Raw genomic sequence first — 19,931 nt, 5'->3', positions numbered from 1 at the left:
AAGGGGCAGAGTCCAGCCACTGTTTGTCCAGTGGGGTCTCTGACCTGCCTTTCTGCATTCTGGAGTCATTCACAGCCTCTCCTCCCCGCCCCCCACCAGCCCTGCCTGCCCCCAGGCAGAGGCGCAGACAGATGTGGAAATCATTGATTTTTATTAATTTCATAAATGGGAAATTCCATGTGAAAGTGAAAGGAGATGAGTCAAGTAGACCAGGGAGAAATCTGGGCACAGGCCAAGGAGAGGGGGCTGCGGGGCAGCGGTGCTGGCAGGAGCCTGGGGCTTGCCCAGCTTGCATGCACTGCCGCTGGGATCCGGAGACGGGATCTACCAGGCTAGGAGCGAGGGTGGGTGTCCAGAGGCAGGAGGTGGGAGCAATGGCAGATCCTGGCAGGACAGCAGAGGCGTCAGGGGCCATGATTAGAGGGGCAAAAAGTTCAGGACACCCTCCAGGTGCTGCCTCAGCCAGGGCTGCACGCGGAAGAGATTGATGTGGAAGTCTCGCGGCGGTGGAACCTTGCCACGGGGAGCCCTTTTGCGGGAGTTTTTGTCAGTGGCACCAACACAAGGGTTGTAAAGACCCCAGCTCACCAGGCCCACCTAGAGGAAAGGAGAGAACTGCGTGGGAGGCTGCCACAGCCCCAGCCCAGCCCCGACCTCCGAGGTTCCTTCAAAGGCCTCCCTCATCCACCCAGCGGGGCTGAGGCCCTGTAACCCCAGTCCTGCGAGCGTCCCCCTTCTCACCTGAAAAAACCTGAATCTCCGCTCAAGGAAAACTGCTCCCCCAGATTCTCCTGCCGGCAAGGGAGGACAGGAGACAGCGTCATCTGGGACAGCCTACTGGTGTCGTGGCATGCATACTGGCCACAGGGACACAGGGGCCTTCTGCTTGGGAATCCATGCATGGTGGGGAGACTCACCCTTGCAGGGATTGTCATCCTCCTTGGTCCCACTGCAAAGGAACTGGTCTGTCACCACCTCTCTGACATCTGTCAAGTTGGGGAACATGGCTTTGTTTTGGGCGACCACCTGGATACAGCTTGTCCACTGCAGTAGGGGAGGAGCAGGAGAGAAAAATGGAATGAGCGGGGACACCCAGCAGCCCAGCGGGGCCTGGAGGAGGTGTGACCTGAGTCAGATGGAGAAGGAAGAGAGATGCCTGGGAGCTGCCACCTGGGCATCCCAGCACCCCTGACCTGAGACCCTCACCTCCGTCCCGGTCTTGAGGTTAATGTTCAGTTTGCTCCCGTTCAAGGCGACAAAATGAGCAGGAACGCTCAGTTTGTTCAGCAGTTCACGCTCTGCAGTCGAGGAGAAGGGGCTGTTGATGTTGGTCCCCTTGCCCAGAATCCAGACTGCGAGCTTGGGGACTGCAGCCCAGTCCTTGTCATTACCCCCAAGCCCCAGGCCGGGCTCTCAGGCACCCTAAGCCCCAGCACTCACCGTGGTCCCGACAGGTGCTGCCTTGGGGTCTCCGCAAAGCCAGATTGGCCTCCACTGTGCAGGGAAGGCAGACGGGCCTGGGAAGAAGGGCGGGGTCACTCTGGCCTGGCCTCAGTGTCTGCTCGGGGCTCCCCAGAGCACTCTCCCATGAAGAGCACCCTCCCACCCAGCCGCCGGCACCTGGCGTGGGTGGACATCTTCACTTTCTGGGCCAGCTTCAGCAGGGCGATGTCATCGCCGTAGAACTCCAGGATCCCCTGGCTCTTCTTGGCAAAGACATCGAACCCCGGGGAGATCACGGCCTTCTCAATAAGGAAATCTTTGCCCCACTGGGAGTTGGGATCCCCTGGGAACAAAACGGCAGATTAGGCTAGACCAGGGCTCCTGAAGGGGCCAGAGGCTGAAGACAGGTGGTGGCATCTCTGGCTTCAGGGTCGGGGGGGGGGGGGGACCTGGTGCAGCCCCTGCCTTACCCACATTGACCCTCCAGAGGGAGCGGTCCTCGCTGCTGCGGAAACAGTGAGCCGCTGTCAGGACCCACTGGTCCGAGATGAGGGCCCCCCGGCAGGTCTCCTGGCTCTTGGGCTGCAAGGGACACGCAATCTTCGGGTTGCTGCATCTCTGGCCCATGGCTGCCTTCACCCCTGGGAGCCAAGCCCCACCCCTTTCTCCTGATACCTTAATGGTGACGTGCCAGGGTGTCCTCTCCTGGTCAGAGGCGTTGGCTGACATGTTCCCCACCCCACAGATGGTATCTGTGAGCTTGGAGACATCTGTGGGTGTGAGGATCAGACAGTGAAGGAGGCAGATGAGGGGCACTGTGTCCAGGTCCCCAACCTGGGCCTCCAGCTGGCTCCTCCCCGTCCTCCCTGACACTCACCCAGCATGTGCTCAAAGACCTGGTGCAGAGCCCTGGTGTCCTGCAGAATGAAGGCATGCCTCTCGCCATCCTTCTTGGACCCCAGGTCGTTCAGTTCTCTCCAGTCCACGTCCAGCTTGCCCACCCCAATGGCATAGATGTCTGATGGAGAGGAGGGAAATCACTAGAATCCTATGGCTGAGGGGCTACCCCACGAGACCTGAGGCTGTCATTTGGGACTCACTGTGCCCAACAAAGACCTGCATGAGCTGGACCCTGCCTCCCTCACCCTGCCGCCTGTCTGCCTTCATTTCCTACCACTCCCTGCCCTTCACTCTCTTCCAGCACACAGCCTCCCTGGAGTTCCTCAAATCCGGAGGCGTATGCCCACCTCAGGCCCTCAGCACCAGCTGTCCCTGTGCCAGGCTCACCCCACCCCAGACTGCCACCCAGCTCACTTTCTTACCTTTCTAAGTCTTGGCTCAAATATCACCTTCTCAGCAAGGCCTTCCCCGGCCACCCTGTCTCCCTGTCTAAAACTGCAATGCCCCAGCCACTTTCAACCCCGCCTCCCACTTCATTTTATACCTTAGCTCATGTCACCAACCACTTTCTGTGCTCTATGGTTTCCTTATCTTGTTTTGTTTGTTTAGATAAGGGGTCTCACTATGTTGCCCAGACTGGCCTCAAACCCCTGGGCTCAGCAATCCTCTCACCTCAGCCTCCCGTGTAGCTGGAACTATAGGCATGCGCCACTGTATGCAGCTTCCTTCTCTTATCTATTGCCTATAGTAGGTAGAATTGTGTCCCCCAAAAAGATATGTTCAAGTCCTAACCCAGTACCTGTGAATCTGACCTTGTTTGGAACAAGGGTCTTTGCAGATGTAACCAAGTGAGTTCACACCGGATCAGGGCAAGCCCTCCCCAAGGAGAGGACCTAAGGGGAAGGTGGGATGTTGGGGCTCAAAACCAGCTGCCTTCCCCATCTAAGCATCTCTCTTTAAAATTCTTTTCTGGTCAAAGGTCAGTGCAATTTGTGTTCAGTCTGAACCGGAGGAATTGTTCCTTTAGCGGCTGCCACTGCCTTAGTTAGCTCGCTGTACCGCTGAGAGAGGACACACTAGGGACGTTCCCTACAAGGAACCGAAGCCCCTTCTTCCTGAAAAGGTCCCTGAAACATGAGGTGGTGATGACGATGCTGGTGGCAGTGACGGTGATGGTGACGGTGGCAGTGGTGGCTAACATATGCTGGGTGTATCTCTGCGTGAGGCGAAGTTTGTCTGAGCACCTTGCCCTGGCAGTCTATGGAAGATCCCGGCTCTCTTCCCCTTAGATGAAGAAACTGCCCGTGGCCACAGCCCACTGAAGACAAAACCAAGGGTGAGACCACACGGAGTGTGACCCCAGACTCTTCAGCATGGTACTCGGCTGCCTTTGTCCAGAACAGCACAGAAATAAATCCATGTTTCTCTGGGCCAGAGCCAAGATGCTGGGACCCCTGGCTGAGGACGCGGTGCCCCTGCAGGGGCAGCTCATATGGGGGCAGGGGCTCACCCAGATAGTCGTTCCTCTTCTGGTTGATGTTCAGGATCTCTCTGATACTGTCCGCAGCTATCTTGGGAGAGCCGCCCATATTGGACTTTCCTAGAACAGGGAGGGCAAAGAATTTTCCATCTGGGTGAATATCAGGATTCCCCAGAGCTCTGGAAGAGTGGGGAACCTCAACACTTATATTGCTTATATGGGTTTCAAAATACTCCTTTTACTGAAATTTTCTACATTTCAGGCACTTGGCCAGGAGCTTCATATACTTTATCTCTTTTAATTCTCATGCAACCCCGGGAAATACAGGTATCCTCATTATACAGACAAGAAAATCACTCTGGAGGGGCTGTGTAATTTGGAGAGAACCAAGAGGCAAACGACGAGGCCAGACTCACTACAGACTGCGCCTTCCACCTGCGCCCTCGATGCTCCTGCTCGGGAGCCGCGCTTCCCCACCTAGCTCCAGGTTGCCCCCCAGCTCGTAACAAGAGCTAACGTGTTCTAACCACAAAGCACTTTTACACAAGCTATTTAAATTTCTCTCCATAAAAATTGTGTAAAGAAAGGAGGGCAGCCATCATCATCATCATTGCTGTCATGGTTACCGTCAGCATCATCAATGCCATTTCTATTTTATAATAAGAAAGTGCGGCCCACAGCGGCAGAGGGAGAACCAGAATGCAGGTCTTCTGACCCCATATGGGTGCTCCCCCCACTCTTCCACATCCACTCACAGGACAACGACACCCACCGTCGGTCAGAAGGATGATGGCGTGTCGGATTTCCTGCCAGGCCACTGTTTCCATGCCAAGGCGGTGCATTTGATTGTTCATCATGATGTAGACACTATTTAGGGCCTCGTAGATGTTGGTCCCGGTTCCATTTTCATGATCTGGAATGTGCCAAGAGGAAAGACTCTCTTAGAAACTTCCCACCTACCATCTAGAGGTAGGGAATCGCCCTATTCTCCCAACCACTGGAAATGCAATTTATCAGTTGGTTTGCTGAACTCAGACCTTTGCCATCTAGGTAGGGGTTTGGCATCATTGCCTCTTCAAACATTAAAAGCCATTGTCCCTTAGAAATTCTCATTGCATAACCCCAATCAAAGACGACTTTAAAGTCCCAGGATTCGATGATGAGGTTTCCAAAGAACTTGAGTTGGTGCAGCCATTTGTTACCTGACACCTAGGTAGCTTTACGCAGTGCACAGAGGGATAATGACACGGCGAGACGGCAGCGTGTAGCCACGAAGACCAGACCGCGTGGAAGGAGCTGAGGACCCGCACGGTGCAATTCACTAGCAACACGTCCGTGGGCCAAGAGCTGGGGGTAGCTGGACTCCCTCACTGGGACCCCGGACTTAGAAGTTACACCAGAGTGCCACCTGGGACTCAAGTGCCACCAAAAGGCTTCACTCTTTCTCTCTCTAACTTGTCCAGAATCTGTCTGCAGACCCCAGAGTCCATTCTCTCCTCCGCCATCACCTCATGTGATGACACCCATACCTTTATAGTTGGCATTTTCCAGACTGTTGATCACTTCCGTCACATCCCGGGAGCTGTCGTGCAGGACAGACACGAGGACTTTGGGCTTGGAGGCAAAGGTGATGATGGCGACACTGACATTGATCTCAAAGCTGAAGATCTGTGCAGGGCAAGTGAGAGGCTGCGTGAGGGCCGTGGAAGCAGAGGGGGGATGAGACAGCAAGCGCCAGGCCCTGGAGCAGGAGGGAGCTGGGCGGACAGGCAAGAGCCACGGGAGGCGCGAGGAAGCCAGGCCGGGAGCCCTTGCCGAGCACCTGTTCTCTTTGACAGACTCTCTCCTCATCTAGTCCTCACGTCAACTCCGTGAGGGGCACCGTGGTCCCTGTTTTATGGGTGAGGAAACCGAGACTGGTCACCTTGCCCCCTCACACCACGAGGAAGAGCTGGAGGCAGGGCCTGAGCTTGTCCGTGTGACACTCAGTCACTTCTCTGCTGCACGTTGCCGCTTCGCAGTTCAGTGAGGTACTTAACTTTAAGTCCTAAGAGAGACTCCGAGGAGCACAGGAAGTGCCCTCGTTAACACGCAGCTGCGTCGCTGGGCGGGAAACCGTCTCCATGGACCACCGTGGGAGGCATGATCGCAGACACAGCCCCGGGAACCCTAAGCCGCGGCTTCCGGGTCTGTGTGGCGTCCGGCAGCACAGGCCGCGCGCGACCACCATGGGTTGTGCCGCTACTCAGCTGTGTCAAGCACGCTCTGAAGCCTCCACAAAGTGCTGAAGTTTAAAAGGGAATCATTAAATACTAAATTGTTAATTTAATTTACATTATTCCACAAGGGCACCAGTACTGTTCTGCCACACCCTCGTGGGTCATCTCGGTACCCGTTTTATGGAGACCACTGTTCTAGACCATGAATTCCTGGAAAGTAAGTTCATCTTTGCCGTCCCCCAGCACCCAGCACAGTGCCCAACACATAGTAGGTGCCCCAACAGTGTTAGTGGAATAAAAAATACAATCATATAAATTGAGTTCACGATTCCTGCATGGCATGAGTATAATCTGGGAAGACTTCTTGGAGGAGGTGGGCTGTGAATGGGACTCTGAGGAAGGGAAGGAGACAGAGGGACAGTGAAGCAGGAAGGCTCCTCCACATGTAGGCTGTTAATTCCTGACCCTGTCCACCATGAGGGAGGCACTCTCCTTAAAGATGTGAAAGTCGTCTTGTGACACACTCTGAGACGCATCCAAGAGCAGGTAGAGGTTCAGGTGACCGGAGCGCTGGATTTGAATTCTACGGCCCAGGTTTTCTGGAGACACGTGGAAGGGGAGGAGTCAGATCGCCACCTCCTTCCTGCACTCTTGCCAAGGGGGTGCAGCCTTCCTGCCTCCCTCTGGCCACTGAGCCCGCTGAGACTCCCTGGCCTCCAGGAGGCTCCCTCGCTCCCCTGCTCCGGCCAGGCCCGGAGCCCTGCTGCCCCAACCCCTGCCTCAAACACTCACCCTTCTTCTGCTGGGTGGGATTGGTGGCCCCAAGCAAGTGAGACAAGGAGGTGCCCAGGGCGGGGGCCACATCCTCGGGGAAGTCGTAAGAGTAGGGTTCTGTGGGAAGAGCCACACAGGGTCAGCCAGGGCAGGGCTGGCGGTGCCCTCAGGCTTGCAGGGAAGGGCAGTGTGGCTACTCACGGCGGCAGATGGGCTCTGTCCCACTCCAGACCCCATTTTCCTGGCACTCCCGCTCTGCAGACCCTGTGAGCACCAGATTCGAGGAGCAGCGGTAGCTGACCTTGTCCCCAAGGCCAAAGCGGGAGCCCGTCCGCACCGCGCCCACTGAAATGCCTGGGTTGGGGCAGTGGCCAGCTGCAAGGGGACAAAGGGAGACACAGATGAGCAGCCTCGTCGGGCCACTTGGCCCCGCTCACCCACCCCTCACCTGCCAGGCTCTTCCTCCTCCCAGGGCCCTCAGAGCCTTCGGGGGTCCCTTGGCCTCCCCCTGGGGAGAAGCCAGAGCTGTGCTTCCCAGGAGTGTGGATGGAGAGCCGTGAGTAGGACAAAACGTCCCGAACCCAGCAGCCTCATTCACCAGCTACAGCTTCCCAGTGCCACCCAGGGACTCAGTCCACGTCTGTCCCCAGCCCCAGGGCAGGTGCTGGCTGGTGAGCGCCACAGCTCCGCAGACAACGTGTGCGTGCCATAGACCACTGGGAGGCATCGCCTGAAGCCTGGCTCTCACCAGACGGGCTAACCTAAAATGACAGGAAACCCCAAATGTCAGAGAGCATGTGGAGCAACCAGAACTCTGTGACACTGCGGGAGTGACCATGGGGGAAGCGGTTTGTTGGCCTCTACTACAGCTAAACGTGGGCCAGCCTGTGACCTGGCAGGTCCACGTTTAGATCGTTGACTCAAGAGAAACTAGTACACACGTGCGCCAAAAGTCAAGTGCGAGAATGTTTGCAGAGCTTTACTCATAAAAGCCCCAAGCTGGAAGTAACCCAAATGCACACTGACAGGAGAATGGATGAATAAACTGTAATATGCTCATATAATGGAATACTACACGGCCATGAAAAAGAACAAACCACTGATACACACAACAGCATGGCTAGATCTCACAAGCAGAATGTCAAACAAAGGAAACCGGATGTAAAGACCACATCCTGCAGGACCCGCGTACATGAAGGGTGAGAACAAGCCAAACTAATTTACAAAGACGGAATTCAGAAGAGTGATAACCTCGTGGGAGGGGACAGGAGGGAGCCTCCTGCCATGTTGGGAGAGTTCCCTGTTTTGGGTGGTGATTACAGAGGTAGATACATGTATAAAAATTCATCAAGCTGCATACTTAAGATTTCCACATTTTACTGTAGGTAGATTATACTCCAATTTTTTTGAAAAATGTATTTATGTTTGAATAAATGGCTATTTGGCAAAGACTCCAGGGCATGAGTGGGGAGCCATGGGCTGGGCCAACTGGAAGAAGGTATGGCCCTGCCAGCCTGTAGACTCTGTCTTCTGCATTAGGTACTCAGAACTATGATCCGGAAAGCTCCTCAAACCCACAGGCCACTGTGGCTCCAGGGAATCCTGGGAGCTTCACCTGTGTCAAGCCCCTCACCATACACTGGGGCAGTATTAACCATGACAAAAGCATATGTGGCTGGGCTCAGTGGCATGTGCCTGAAGTCCCTGCTACTCAAGAGGCCAAGGCTGGGGGATCGTTTGAGCCCAGGAGTTCAAGGCCAGACTGGGCAACATAGTGAGACCCCATCTGTAGGAAAAAAAAAAAGCATGTGTCGTATTTATCCAATTCAGGGGCTGTTCTAAGTGCTTACTAACATTGACTCATTTAATCCAGATGGCAATCCCATGAAGTTGGCACTCTTACTGTTCCCATTTTACAGATGCAAAAACTGAAGCATAGAGAGGTTAAATAACCTGCCCAAAGGCTGTCAAAGTCAAAACCCAAAGCTGGCTCCAGAGGCAAAGCACACAAACTCAATACTCGACCCTCTCCCTGTAGTTGTTCGTGAGGCCCGAATCCCAAGTCTGGCTGTGAGGCACTTAGGAAAGCTGGACAGAGTGTGTGGGGCGTATGTGTTGGATCTGAAGCTTAGCACCAGCCGCGTGGGGCCAGGCTCCCTGCAGACCGGTGATGAGTGACCCATAGACCTCAATTTACCAAAATCCAGGAATATTATTGTGGCACAGGGAACACCAGGCCCCTGTCCGCATAGAGAATTTCTGGGCACACATTTGTCCCCTGGGTTCCCCAGGAGCCCCCGGCCCCCGTGCAGCCCGCTGGTCGGAGCACTCACCCCCACTGTCACACACGGCGGTCTCTCCGTCCCACATGCCGTTGAGGCGGCACTGCCGCACAGGCGAGCCCCGCAGCACGAAGCCATCCTCACACTCGAAGCTCAGGTTGCTGCCCACGGGGTGGGCCCCCAGCCGTGGGGTGTACACACCGTTCTCAAAGGAAACGGGGGCTGGACAGCGAACAGCTGGAGAGAGAGAAGGGGGGATACAGGGATGGATGGGTAACACCTGGGTTGGCCCTGGGCGGGTGACAGTCTGCTGGATGCATGGAACGGCCAACTGGTGGTCAAAACATTGAAATATTAGGTTGAAGCCTGTGAAATTGCTGTTTGGGTAACTGGCTGAATATTGGCAATTTCACACAGTTCAGACTCATTGATAAACAGCCACATGCCTCAGCCCCCTGATGCCTGCCGCCACTCCAGCCCCTACCTGGGATCCTCAGGTGCCCAGAGGACTCCAGGACCACTCAGCATCCATGCTGAATGGTCACTACCCTGCAGTCGATTATACATAAAAAGTCATCCCTGGCTTTCGTACCCCACAACCTCTAGCAAAGCCTGCCCCCAATTCCTTGCTACGGACAATTGCAATTTTCTGAATATTTCAAAAGTCCTTCTGCAAAGGTAGCTTTGCCATCCCTCTCACACCATCTAGTCATGTTAAGCCCCACCCTGAGCAACTCTTAGGTAGAAGTTCCGGGGTGGGCGGCCGCTGGTGGGGCACCCTGAGCAAGGTCCACGGGGAGCCTCACGTTTGCAGACCGCCTTAGTCAGCCGGGTAGCTCTCGGGGTCTGCCACTGTCCGCTGCTCTTGCACAGCCGCGACGCCGGGGATGGGTAGTAGCCCTGGGGGCACGAGTAGGTGAGGAGGCTCCCAGCGGCCCAGCCATGGCTGAGGGTGAAAGTGCCACCGGAGATATTCACGTTCTGAGGACACGAGAGAACGGCAGCTACCGGGCCTGCGGGCACGGGGACAGGCAGACAGCAGTGGGGAAAAGAAGGAAGGCACAGATGAGAACAGGAAAGCAAAAGAGACCGTCCATCCCACACGTGGCAACTCACCCTGGCAGCAGCGGCCTGGCCCAGAGGACCCCGACATCCCCTCCCCAGCCTCCTACCTTGGTACAGGGGCAGCAGGCAAAGGAGGACCATCAGTGGGTCCATAGTGTTCACCCCAGGGACACGGAGAGGCAGAGAGCCACGAGAGGGAAAAGGTCATCTGACTTCCCGAAAACCAGAGCTGGCTCAGCCGCTGCTTCATTTGCTGCCAGAGAAGGAAAGCTAGGGAGTGGCAGGGGGATGGTCCCTTGTTAGGAAAAAAATAAGCAGAGATTGAGGACTGAGCTGAGGGGGCGCAACCTTTGCCCTGTCTCCCTAACGCCAATATTATCCGTAGAGTCAACACAGAGCTCCACCACAGGCTTCGCGTACGCTCCCAAGCTCCACCCACCACACACGCGTGCACACACAGCAGCGAGCTCACAAACAGGCATACACACACGTGCACACACGCATGCACACAGCACACACGTGAACTTATGTGCACTCGCTCTTGCATAAATAATCTAAAGCACACAAACCTACATGCCATCCAAGACATTGCAAAACATTTTATTTAAACAGAGTTTTAGTTTTCTTTTGGGTTTTGCCAAGTGGGTTTTACTTCCTGAGAATATGAGACAGTGTTGTTTTCCTCAGCATAAACTTTAAAGGGATTGAGATTAATTTTCTCAGAACTTATTGATACATAGGAAGATTCACAATCCTTTTCTTCCCTGCAACCCTTCCCCAGAGAGAATCTAGGGGTAAAAATGAAACCGGCACTTAGTTTTAGAGACAGGAAAAATATTTACAACTTTTTTATGGAAAGTCCAGTAGATAAAATTCCCATGTTACCAAACAAATAAATCTGGGGTTGGTTACTAGAAGGAATAAAAGTATGTTGGGGTTTGGGATGTGCCTTGAAGTACAGCCTGGACTTGTATCAAATGCAGGGAGCAAAAAACTTTAAGCTAGGGTGTTAGTCTCCCCGTCCCACAGAAGTCTCTTTAATACTTCTTTGAACAGTTAGGGGTGTAAATAAATAAGATCAATCAAAAACGAAGATGAAAATTCTCTGAAGCAGGCTGGGCATGGTGGCACATGCCTGTAATCCTAGCACTCTGGGAGGCTGAGGCAGGAGGACCACTGGAGCCCGGGAGTTTGAGGTTGCTGTGAGCTAGGCTGGCACTGGACACTCTACTCAGGGCAACCGAGCGAGACTCTGTCTCAAAAAAAAAAAAAAAAACAAAACAAAAACAGAAAGAAAGAAAGAAACTTCTTTGAAGCAATCATTTATGGTTGTAAAAAACTCTTGGCTTACAAATGACTCCTCTCAGACACACATGTCTACAAAGCAGGGCTCTCCTTGGTCAGGACTGAGTGCATGAAGACCACGATGCCTCTGATGTTGGGGGTTCCAAACCTGCTGGTGCCTCCCCTACCCCCCAAGTGTCTGTTCTCCCTCCTTCTACAGTAAGAGATATTTGGGGGGACACACAGTCACCCAGCTAACGACTACATTTCCCTGCTTTCCTTGCAGGTAGATGGCCAGGTGACTTGGTTCTGGCCAATGAGATGTGAGTAGAACTTATGCGTGTAACTTCCAAGTTGTGCCCCTAAAATAAAAGGGGAGTACGGCCTTTTACTCCCATGGGGGGGAATATAAACCTAGTGGAGATCCGTCTTCCACCATGAAGATGAGGACAGCGTCCTGGGGATGACAGAGCAGACAGAGGAGCCTGGGTCCCTGGCACTGTGTTGATGTCACACCAACCCTGCCCACCTACCCAGAGTGTTACAAGAGAGAAATAAACTATCTTAAGGGTGGTGAGTGAAAGGTGGCCTTACTAATAACCTACCTAACAGAGGAAAATAACCATCAGACAGAAAGCAAGAGAAATAAATAAACTCACAGTACAACTTCCCTTTGTTTTGTTTAGTTAAAACATGTGTGGCCTAACCTGTCATCTCCAAGGGCTCTTTCTCAGCCTGAGGAGCCCTAAGTGGACAGGAGGGTGCGAACTCCCCACTGCGGTTCTCACCAGCACCAGATTCCAAGGACTCGGGTAAAGTCAGCCTTACAGAGAAAAGAAAAGTAAAGAACTCCCTGATGTCTTGCCGCCACTTCTGTTATCAGTCTGCTGAAGCAAGGAAAAAAAGGCATTTTTACCCTTTAAAAGCACCAAGCCGCTTGGCCTCACTGTTCGGCACTTCCTTCCTTCCTCTGTGTGCCATGGCCATTCCCTCCTTCTCTCTCTCTTTCTATCTCTCTCTCTCTTTCTTTCTTGGAAAACTAAACTTTGTGCTGCTTTCTATCCTAAACTCAGTGTGAAAATTCTTCCTCCAACCCCCGCCGTGCCGTGAGCTCCTTGTGAGGTGCTCCCGCAGTGGTCAGTATTTAGAGATGTTCACAGATACTGTGGCTTTGTCCTTTCTCAGTCATGTGGTGGGATCGCATTTCCCCACCCTCTTGCTTTGGCCAATGGCACATGAGTGCGAGGGGTCTGTGACTCTCCAGGCGGAAGCTCTGAGAGTCGGTGCAGCCTTCACCACGCTCTTCCCCTCCACGTGGCAATGTCTGAGATGGCGGCTGTTCCACCAGCTGAGATCCCTGGGTGATATCAGAAGTAGAATTCCCTGCTGACTCTCGGTGGATAAGTAATATGAGCAAAAAATAAACCTTTGTTATTTTAATCCACTGCATTGCTACTGATACGGGGGAAAGGTACCACCCAAAACATAAGGGCTTTAAAAATGATTTATTCTTTCTCATGATTCAGTAGATTGGCCAGGTGGTTCAGCCAGGTGGTTCTTCTGCTGGTCTTGCCTGAGTCCAGCCACGCAGCTGCAGTCAGCTAGGGGCTGAGTCCAGCGGGAACAGTGGGACAGCTGGCCCTTTCTCTCCCAGGGTCTTTCATCCCCAGGCCCCATAGCATGGCAGTCCCAGGACAACATTCCAAGAGAACCCAGGCACAAGCAGCAAGGTCTCTTGAGACCTATCCCCAGAAGTCACATAACATCACTTCTGCCACTTCCTATTGGACAAAGCAAACCACAGGACCAGCAGATTTAATGGTGGGGGAATAGACTCTGGGAGGGAGGAGTGGCAAAGTCACATCGCAAAGGGGCACGCACACCAGAACAAGAGAGATTCATAGCTATATTTTGCAAGCCACTATGGCAACAAATATTTTGGGGCTGTTTGTTACCAGGGTGTAATGAAGCCTAACTGGACTGAATACTTAAATCACTAAGTTTTGAGTGCCCTGTTAAGCCATCAAATTCTTATCTAACAGCTGCCTTTAGAAGAAAGGACTTTTCTTTCATGAGTTCCTCCCAATATTTATTGAGTTAAATCAACTTGGTGTGGCAGAATCCATTCTCCCTTCATCTTTAAGTAATAAAATTTCCAAGTTTTCTGGGCCTGTGGAGGATACTCCTAAGGAGAGCTGGGCTTCTCAGTTTATCTTCTCTCCTTCCCACCTGCGGGAATGTGGACAGAATGGTGGAAGTTGGAGCAGCCACTCCATATCATAAGGTAGAAATCACATGCTGATGATGACAAAGAAACAAAATTAAAGAAGCCCCTCTCCCCAGTCCTGTAGAGCTGACGGGACTGTCCTGGACTGCTTATGCTCAGACTATTTAAGTCACTGTTTTTTAGCCTTGTTTTAGCAGCCGAATCTGTATCTAAGTATTTACTGATGTACCTAGCCAGAAATCTACATGGGAGCCAAAGGCCACACTCAGGGAGGTGTGTTTATGAGGATATAAGCTAAACTACTGTAATAAAGAGACCCCAAAATACAGCAACTTAAATAAGATAGAAGTTCACTGCACTCTCACATGAGAGCCTCGGCCGAGGCTGGCACGGCGAGTGTGGCCCTGGCTGGCAGGGCAGGGCTGCTCCTCAGCCTCCTGCAGAGCCCTGTGTTCCTTCCATCTTGTGGTTCTGCCACACACTGGGAATGGTCGTTGTCTGCGTGGCTGAAACAGGGCCGCCACCAAGTCTGCATTCCGGTTCTGAGGAAGTGGAACGAGAGAGGAAGTAGGCAAGAAGTAATGAAATGAAATTCCGCCCAACTCTTCCACTCATACTCCGCTGGCAAAAACTCAGCTACCTGGAAGGCTGGGAAGTGTGGCCTCTGGTTTGTCCACCACGTACACAGCTAGAACCCGGACACCAGCCCTATCGGATAGAAGAGCACGTGGGCGGAAGCAATGTACAAGAGGAGGCCAGCTTTGATGAGGACGGGGAGGCCCATGGGGGCCACCTTGGATAGTAGCAGAAAAGAGACAGCAGGTCACCAGCGTTGGTCCCCTGTTGGTTCTCTAGGAGGCCCCGTTGAATGTGGAAGGACAATGGCCTGAGTGACTCTGGGGCTGAAGACACCAGATCTTTATTACCCTCTGTGCTCTCAAGTAGCTTTTCAGTAGACCTCCACTAGGTGAAGGTGACCTTGGTTATTTTTATTTCTTGCGTCATTCAAAAGCCTGTTTTCACACCACATGGAAGGAAAGAGCTGAATAATATAATACCTAAAAAGACAGACCCTCCTCTCTTGCCAGCTCTTCCATCTTGTCCAAATGTCTTCTTATCAATTCAAGGTTTCTAATATCTGCTTCCATGGGACTAGTTCCAACAAGAAGAAATTAACACCCCAAATTCAGTGCCTTGTCCCGTATTGGCAGGTTAAAACAGAAATGCTGATGTGATGGCCTCTGGGATGCCCTATTACTCCCCCGAGCGCCCAGCACCTGGCAGCTGAAAATTTCCTAGGAAAAGTGGCAGAGGGGCATGGGGCAATCCCACTGCAATGGCCACAGTCTCCTCCTTATCCAGTCTGGACACTTGGACATGGACTTCCCTAACATCCTAGGATCTGCCCCGCTTAGCATTCTACGGCAACTGCGGTATGATTCCCACTCCCAGATCAACCCTACACTTGGGAAACTAGGCTGCGGGCCTCATTCCCAGCCTTGATGTGTGATTTTAGCTGGGGATTCAGTGTTGCTCGACAGGCCTCTCGGTGCCTGTAGCGGGTCTGTTCTTGCCCCACCCATATCCCTTGGGTCTTACCACTGTGGTCTCCCGCTGACTTCCAATGGCGGCATCTCTATGTCTCTGCCTGAGGGGTTTTTTTTGGGTGTCCTGCCCTACCTGTGCACAGAAAGCTGGAAATGCCAGAGAATTAAGACCCCTCAACCAATGACTGATTGGTATAAGTACAGGCTCCCTTGCCCCCCACTCTGGGATAAGGCAGCACCACTCCTGGGCTCCTCAGCGGGATTAACCGCCACTCACCCGTGATGGTAAATTTGCTTGATAAAACACGCTTTTTTCTGGCCTTCCTTCCCCATCCCACTCTCCACTTCTCTACCTGTGTTTCCTGAGATCACCTCCCAAATGCACCGTCTGCACTTGAACCCTTGTCTCGGGTCTGCTCCTGGGGGAAGACGACTTCATATCACCGGGACACGGTGCCGGACACTAAAGCCTTTAAAGGTAGGTGCTCACCTAATCCTCACCACAAGCTCGTAACACAGGTTCTGTTGTTACTCCCACTTTACAGATGAGGAAACTGAGGCACAGAAAGGTTAAGTGAGCTGCCCCAGGCTCACACGGGTACTAAGTGGCAGAGCTGGGGTTCCAACCCAGGCAGCACGGCTCCTGAGCCTGTAGACTCACTAGGCTGCGGTGCCTCTCGCTCTGGTCTTCCCTGCGGTGGCTGTCCGGAGCTCAGTGCGTGCCCCTGAAGTCCACCCCTGCCCTTTGCACCTACCTTCCCAAGCCCCTGGGCTCTCGCCTCCCGCTACACCCTCCCTTATAACACCTTCTTCTCCATCCTTCTCAAACCCCTCATCTTCCAGGCCCCCGCGAGACCTGTCCATGCCACTTACCGCCTTCTAGTTATCCGTGTACTTGTCTCACTCCCCAGAGGAAGGAGCCTGGGGTTCTGTTGAAACACTGAGCTCCGTGAATGGGATCAAAGCCAACAGCCTCCCTAGTCCTATTTCCACCCCAAGTAAATAGCATCTTTTGGATCAACAACAAAAGTGGCTCTGGTTTCTCTTCCTTCCATTTCTTTTTTAATAAAAATATTTACACTGGGTCAGACCCCACCCAGTTCCTCTAACACAGGCCGCGGCTAGGTTACTAGGTGCACACACCACCCCTCATCCTACCAGGCACTGACCTGCTTTCTTTGAACTGATTGCCCAACTGTGACTCTGAGGAACCTTCACATACACCCCCCTTAGAGCCTCAGAAAAGGGTTATGCCCAGCCCCAGGCTCCTCCCGAGCCCAGGCTCCCCCAGGGCCCTGGGCCCCCGAGGCCACCCTGCAGGTCCAGACCCTGGGCCGGACCTTGAACCACCTGTCCTCACCCACCCATTGCACAATTCCTGAGAGTTAAACAAGGAACTAAGGGGTAGGGTAGGGCCTCCAAGCAACAGAAGGCCTATCCCTGACCTCTTCTAAGGAGCCACAGCTCTTTCGGACAAAACTCAGCCCCTACAGACATCCAGCCCTGGCGTGCACCAGTGTGTCCGTCTGCCCACACCACAGCCCTTAGCTCACCCCATCCGTCCCACCCCTCAGAGGTTTCCACTGTCCTGGGGGTAGAGGGTTATCCCCCCACTTCTCGCTACTCTTGGGGGAGGCTGTCCTGTGCAGGTGAGAGGGAGGTAACCGTGGCTCAGGTACTCAGGGCCAGCTGGGAAAGGGCAGGGGAGGGATGGCCTCTGGCTGCAACCACCCTGGCTCCCACCCTCACCACCCCCACCACAGGTCTGAACGTAGCGTTGGTGGAAGCGGGGACATCACTACCCTCCTCTGGCCTTTCACTGCAAATGCCTTTCTAGTGTTTTCCTCTGCACCCAGGGAGTGGAGAGATGCTCCATCTCCTTCCATATTCCGGGTACCAGCCCCCGCTCACCAAAAGGACAGCCCCGGAGTTCAAGTTGGAGCAGCTTCAGCCTTCACTGCCCAAGTGCTGCCAAGGGGCAGGGAGGGCACTTTCCAGGTAGAAGAGACATACATTCATCCCTGGCTTTGCTACCAGACACGAATCCCAGACATCTGATCAGTTCGTCTGTGAATGCTGATGTCTGGAAACTAACATCAAAAGAATTTAAAGAGACATGTAAGCCAGTCAGTGCTACACTGAGTTGGGGTGCCATTGAGGCTCTTCATCAATTTTCCCATTTTCTGCCTTCCAAGCACCTGACAGGATGGAATTTCCCAGCCCTCTCGAAGTTAGGCGTGGCTTTGGCCAGTGAAATGTGAGCAGAAGTTACGTGCTTGGTTGCTTACACGCAGAAATGCTCAATTGCCATGGAACGCGAATGCGAGGCACTCTACCGCCCTCTTTCAATGGACCTTTTTTTTTTTTTTGAGACGGAGTCTCGCTCTGTTGCCCGGGCTAGAGTGAGTGCCGTGGCATCAGCCTAGCTCACAGCAACCTCAAACTCCTGGGCTCAAGCGATCCTCCTGCCTCAGCCTCCCGAGTAGTTGGAACTATAGGTGTACACCACCACACCCAGCTAATTTTTCTATTTTTAGTAGAGATGGGGTCTCACCCTTGCTGAGGCTGGTCTCAAACTCCTGAGCTAAAGCAATCCTCACGCCTCGGCCTCCCAGAGTGCTAGGATTACAGGCGTGAGCCACCACGCCCAGCCTAATAGAGCCTTCTTTAATCTGGATTCCTGAGTGACTACAATGATCAGAGCCCCCCAATTCCTCTCCTACTGACCCAACAGGTAGCATTAGTGAGAAATAAAATTGTCATGGTAAGCTACTGAGATTACAGGGTTGTTTATTACTGCAGCATTATTTAGCTATTCTGATCGATACGAGTTGAGATAGGAGAGCGTGTGACGTTCACAGGGATGCAAAGAGGAGGTATGAGGTCTCCCTAGAGGTTCAGTAAAAGCTTCATCAAGGAACTTGAGATGAGTGTTTAACCAACTGACAAGGAAGAGAGAGGGCAATCCAGGCAAAGCAATCGTGGGAGCAATGGCTCAGATCTGCAACTCCAGGGTACATTAAGGCGACTGCAAGCAGTTCAGGAAGTTTCGGGGTGGGGAGGGGAGGTGAGGCCACAGTGAGACTGAACCAGAGAGGAGAGGATCCCCTACTAAGAAGCCAGGGTTAACAGCTTGTAAGGCAATTAGCTATGTGGTCTCTTAGATAAGGAAGTGACATGATTTGATTTCCATTTCAGAAATATTATTCTAGAATCAGTGTGGAGGGCCTGGAAGACCAAGTAGGAGACATTTATAGCTCTGGCAAGACACCAGGGGCTAAAAGCAAGGAAAGCAACGGGGAAGGAGAAGCAAGGACCAATGTCAAGGCGTAGACCATGGGGCCCCCGAGCCCTCCTCTGGATTCACAACACCCAGGTGTCTTATCACATTGCACTGTGACTGCTTGTTCACTAACGATAGTCTTCTTGAGGTGGAAAATGTGTCCTACTGTTCTTCTACTGCCAGCGCTAGCTCAGTGTTGGCACATAGTAGGTATTCAAATATTTATTAAATTGATTGATAAAGGATTTGGTGGCTAAGTGTACATGAGGGACCAAGTGGAAAAGAGGAGTCTATATTGAATCCCAAATTTTCAGCTTAGGTGATGAGATTGATGGTGGCATCACTACCGGAGCCCTTAGGAGGAGAAATGAGTTTGGAGAGAAAAAGAACACATTCTGTCCACGTTTTAAGTAGCTTTAGAACACTTGGAAACTGGAAACAGGAGGCAGATCTAGCTAGAGACAGAACGTGGGAGTCCACATTAACCAGGATTGTCCACAGAAACAAAACCAATGAGATATACATATGTACGTGGGCTGGAGCAGAGATCGATTTTAAGGAATTGGCTCATGCAATTGTGGGAACTGGCCAAGTGCAAACTCCAGAGAGCAGACCAACAGGCCGGAAACTCAGGGAAGAGTCGACGTTGTGGTCTTGAATCTAAATGCGTAAGGCAGGCTAGCAGGCTGGAAACTCAGGCAGGATTTCTATGTTATAGTCTTGAGGCAGAGTTCCTTCTCCTAGAAATCTCAGTCTTTGCTTTTAAGGCCACATTATCGAGAGTAATCTCCTTTCCCTAAAGTCAACTGAGTGTAGATGTTAATCTTATCTACAAAATACCTTCACAGAAATATCCAGACTAGTGCAGTGGCACGTGCCTGTAGTCGCAGCTACTTGGGATGCTGAGACAGGATTGCTTGAGCCCAGGAATTCAAACCCAGCCTGGACAACATAGTAAGATCTCATCTCCATAGAAAGAAAGAATAAAGGAAGGAAGGAAGGAAGGAAGGAAGGGAAAGATCCAGACAAGTGTTCGACCAAACAACTAGGCACCATAGCCTCGCCCATTGGATACATGAAATGAACCATCACAGAGTCATCAAAGGATAACCAATCTCTACATAACACATAGTATCACCCAGAGAGAATCAGGTAAAGGCCAAGAAGGCCAAGGACAGCCAACAGTTAAAAGATGGACAAAGGAAGAGAGTGAGGGATTATAGAAGAGGCTGAAATTGTAGAAGGAAGGAAACCTAGAGACAGGGGTGTCATGGAAACCAGGGGAAAGTAGTGTATCAAACAGCATGATCAAATGTGTCACAGACTGCAGAAAGCTCAAGTGAGATGAGGACTGAAAGATGTCCATTAGATTTGAAATCAGGAAGTCTTTAGAAACCTTTTCCCAAGCAACAGCAGTCCACAGTTGG

The 19,931-nt window shown here is 52.5% G+C and overlaps 1 protein-coding gene and 1 long non-coding RNA gene across 3 annotated transcripts; both read right to left on the bottom strand.

Moving 5' to 3' along the window:
• Window positions 1-134: 134 nt before the first annotated feature.
• C2 (complement C2) lies at window positions 135-10,543 on the bottom strand. 2 transcript variants are annotated; one of them, XM_045541737.1, is made up of 18 exons: window positions 10,271-10,543; window positions 9,905-10,111; window positions 9,150-9,335; window positions 7,018-7,191; window positions 6,835-6,933; window positions 6,508-6,641; window positions 5,353-5,491; window positions 4,596-4,736; window positions 3,854-3,943; window positions 2,321-2,461; window positions 2,119-2,213; window positions 1,914-2,025; window positions 1,621-1,786; window positions 1,441-1,517; window positions 1,207-1,298; window positions 918-1,044; window positions 742-791; window positions 135-597 (listed from the first exon to the last, which is right to left on the bottom strand). In XM_045541737.1, the coding sequence occupies exons 1-18, from the start codon at window positions 10,314-10,316 to the stop codon at window positions 418-420; spliced, it is 2,256 nt and encodes a 751-aa protein (XP_045397693.1). In that variant the 5' UTR covers window positions 10,317-10,543; the 3' UTR covers window positions 135-417. The 2 variants fall into 2 exon arrangements, with proteins under 2 accessions (XP_045397693.1, XP_045397694.1); XM_045541738.1 differs by having other exon boundaries at window positions 135-384.
• Window positions 10,544-12,958: 2,415 nt separating this feature from the next.
• On the bottom strand, window positions 12,959-14,383 carry LOC123631766. The gene is made up of 3 exons (XR_006733221.1): window positions 14,315-14,383; window positions 14,040-14,216; window positions 12,959-13,228 (listed from the first exon to the last, which is right to left on the bottom strand). It is a non-coding gene; the product is annotated as an uncharacterized LOC123631766 (long non-coding RNA).
• Between the last annotated feature and the right edge of the window lie 5,548 nt (window positions 14,384-19,931).

This window comes from Lemur catta, chromosome 2 (genome assembly GCF_020740605.2).
Source record: "Lemur catta isolate mLemCat1 chromosome 2, mLemCat1.pri, whole genome shotgun sequence".
Classification (NCBI taxonomy): domain Eukaryota; kingdom Metazoa; phylum Chordata; class Mammalia; order Primates; family Lemuridae; genus Lemur; species Lemur catta.
This window is presented reverse-complemented; position numbering and strand designations above follow the sequence as displayed.

What these genes read in the sequence shown, in the direction of transcription:
- C2 (XM_045541737.1), bottom strand. Translation starts at nt 10,316, where the DNA reads ATGGACCCACTGATGGTCCTCCTTTGCCTGCTGCCCCTGTACCAAG. An exon ending in GACAGAGCCCATCTGCCGCC is followed by an intron (nt 6,934 to 7,017) that starts GTGAGTAGCCAC and finishes CTCTTCCCACAG; the next exon opens with AACCCTACTCTTACGACTTC. An exon ending in CAGCACCTGTCGGGACCACG is followed by an intron (nt 1,299 to 1,440) that starts GTGAGTGCTGGG and finishes CCTCGACTGCAG; the next exon opens with AGCGTGAACTGCTGAACAAA.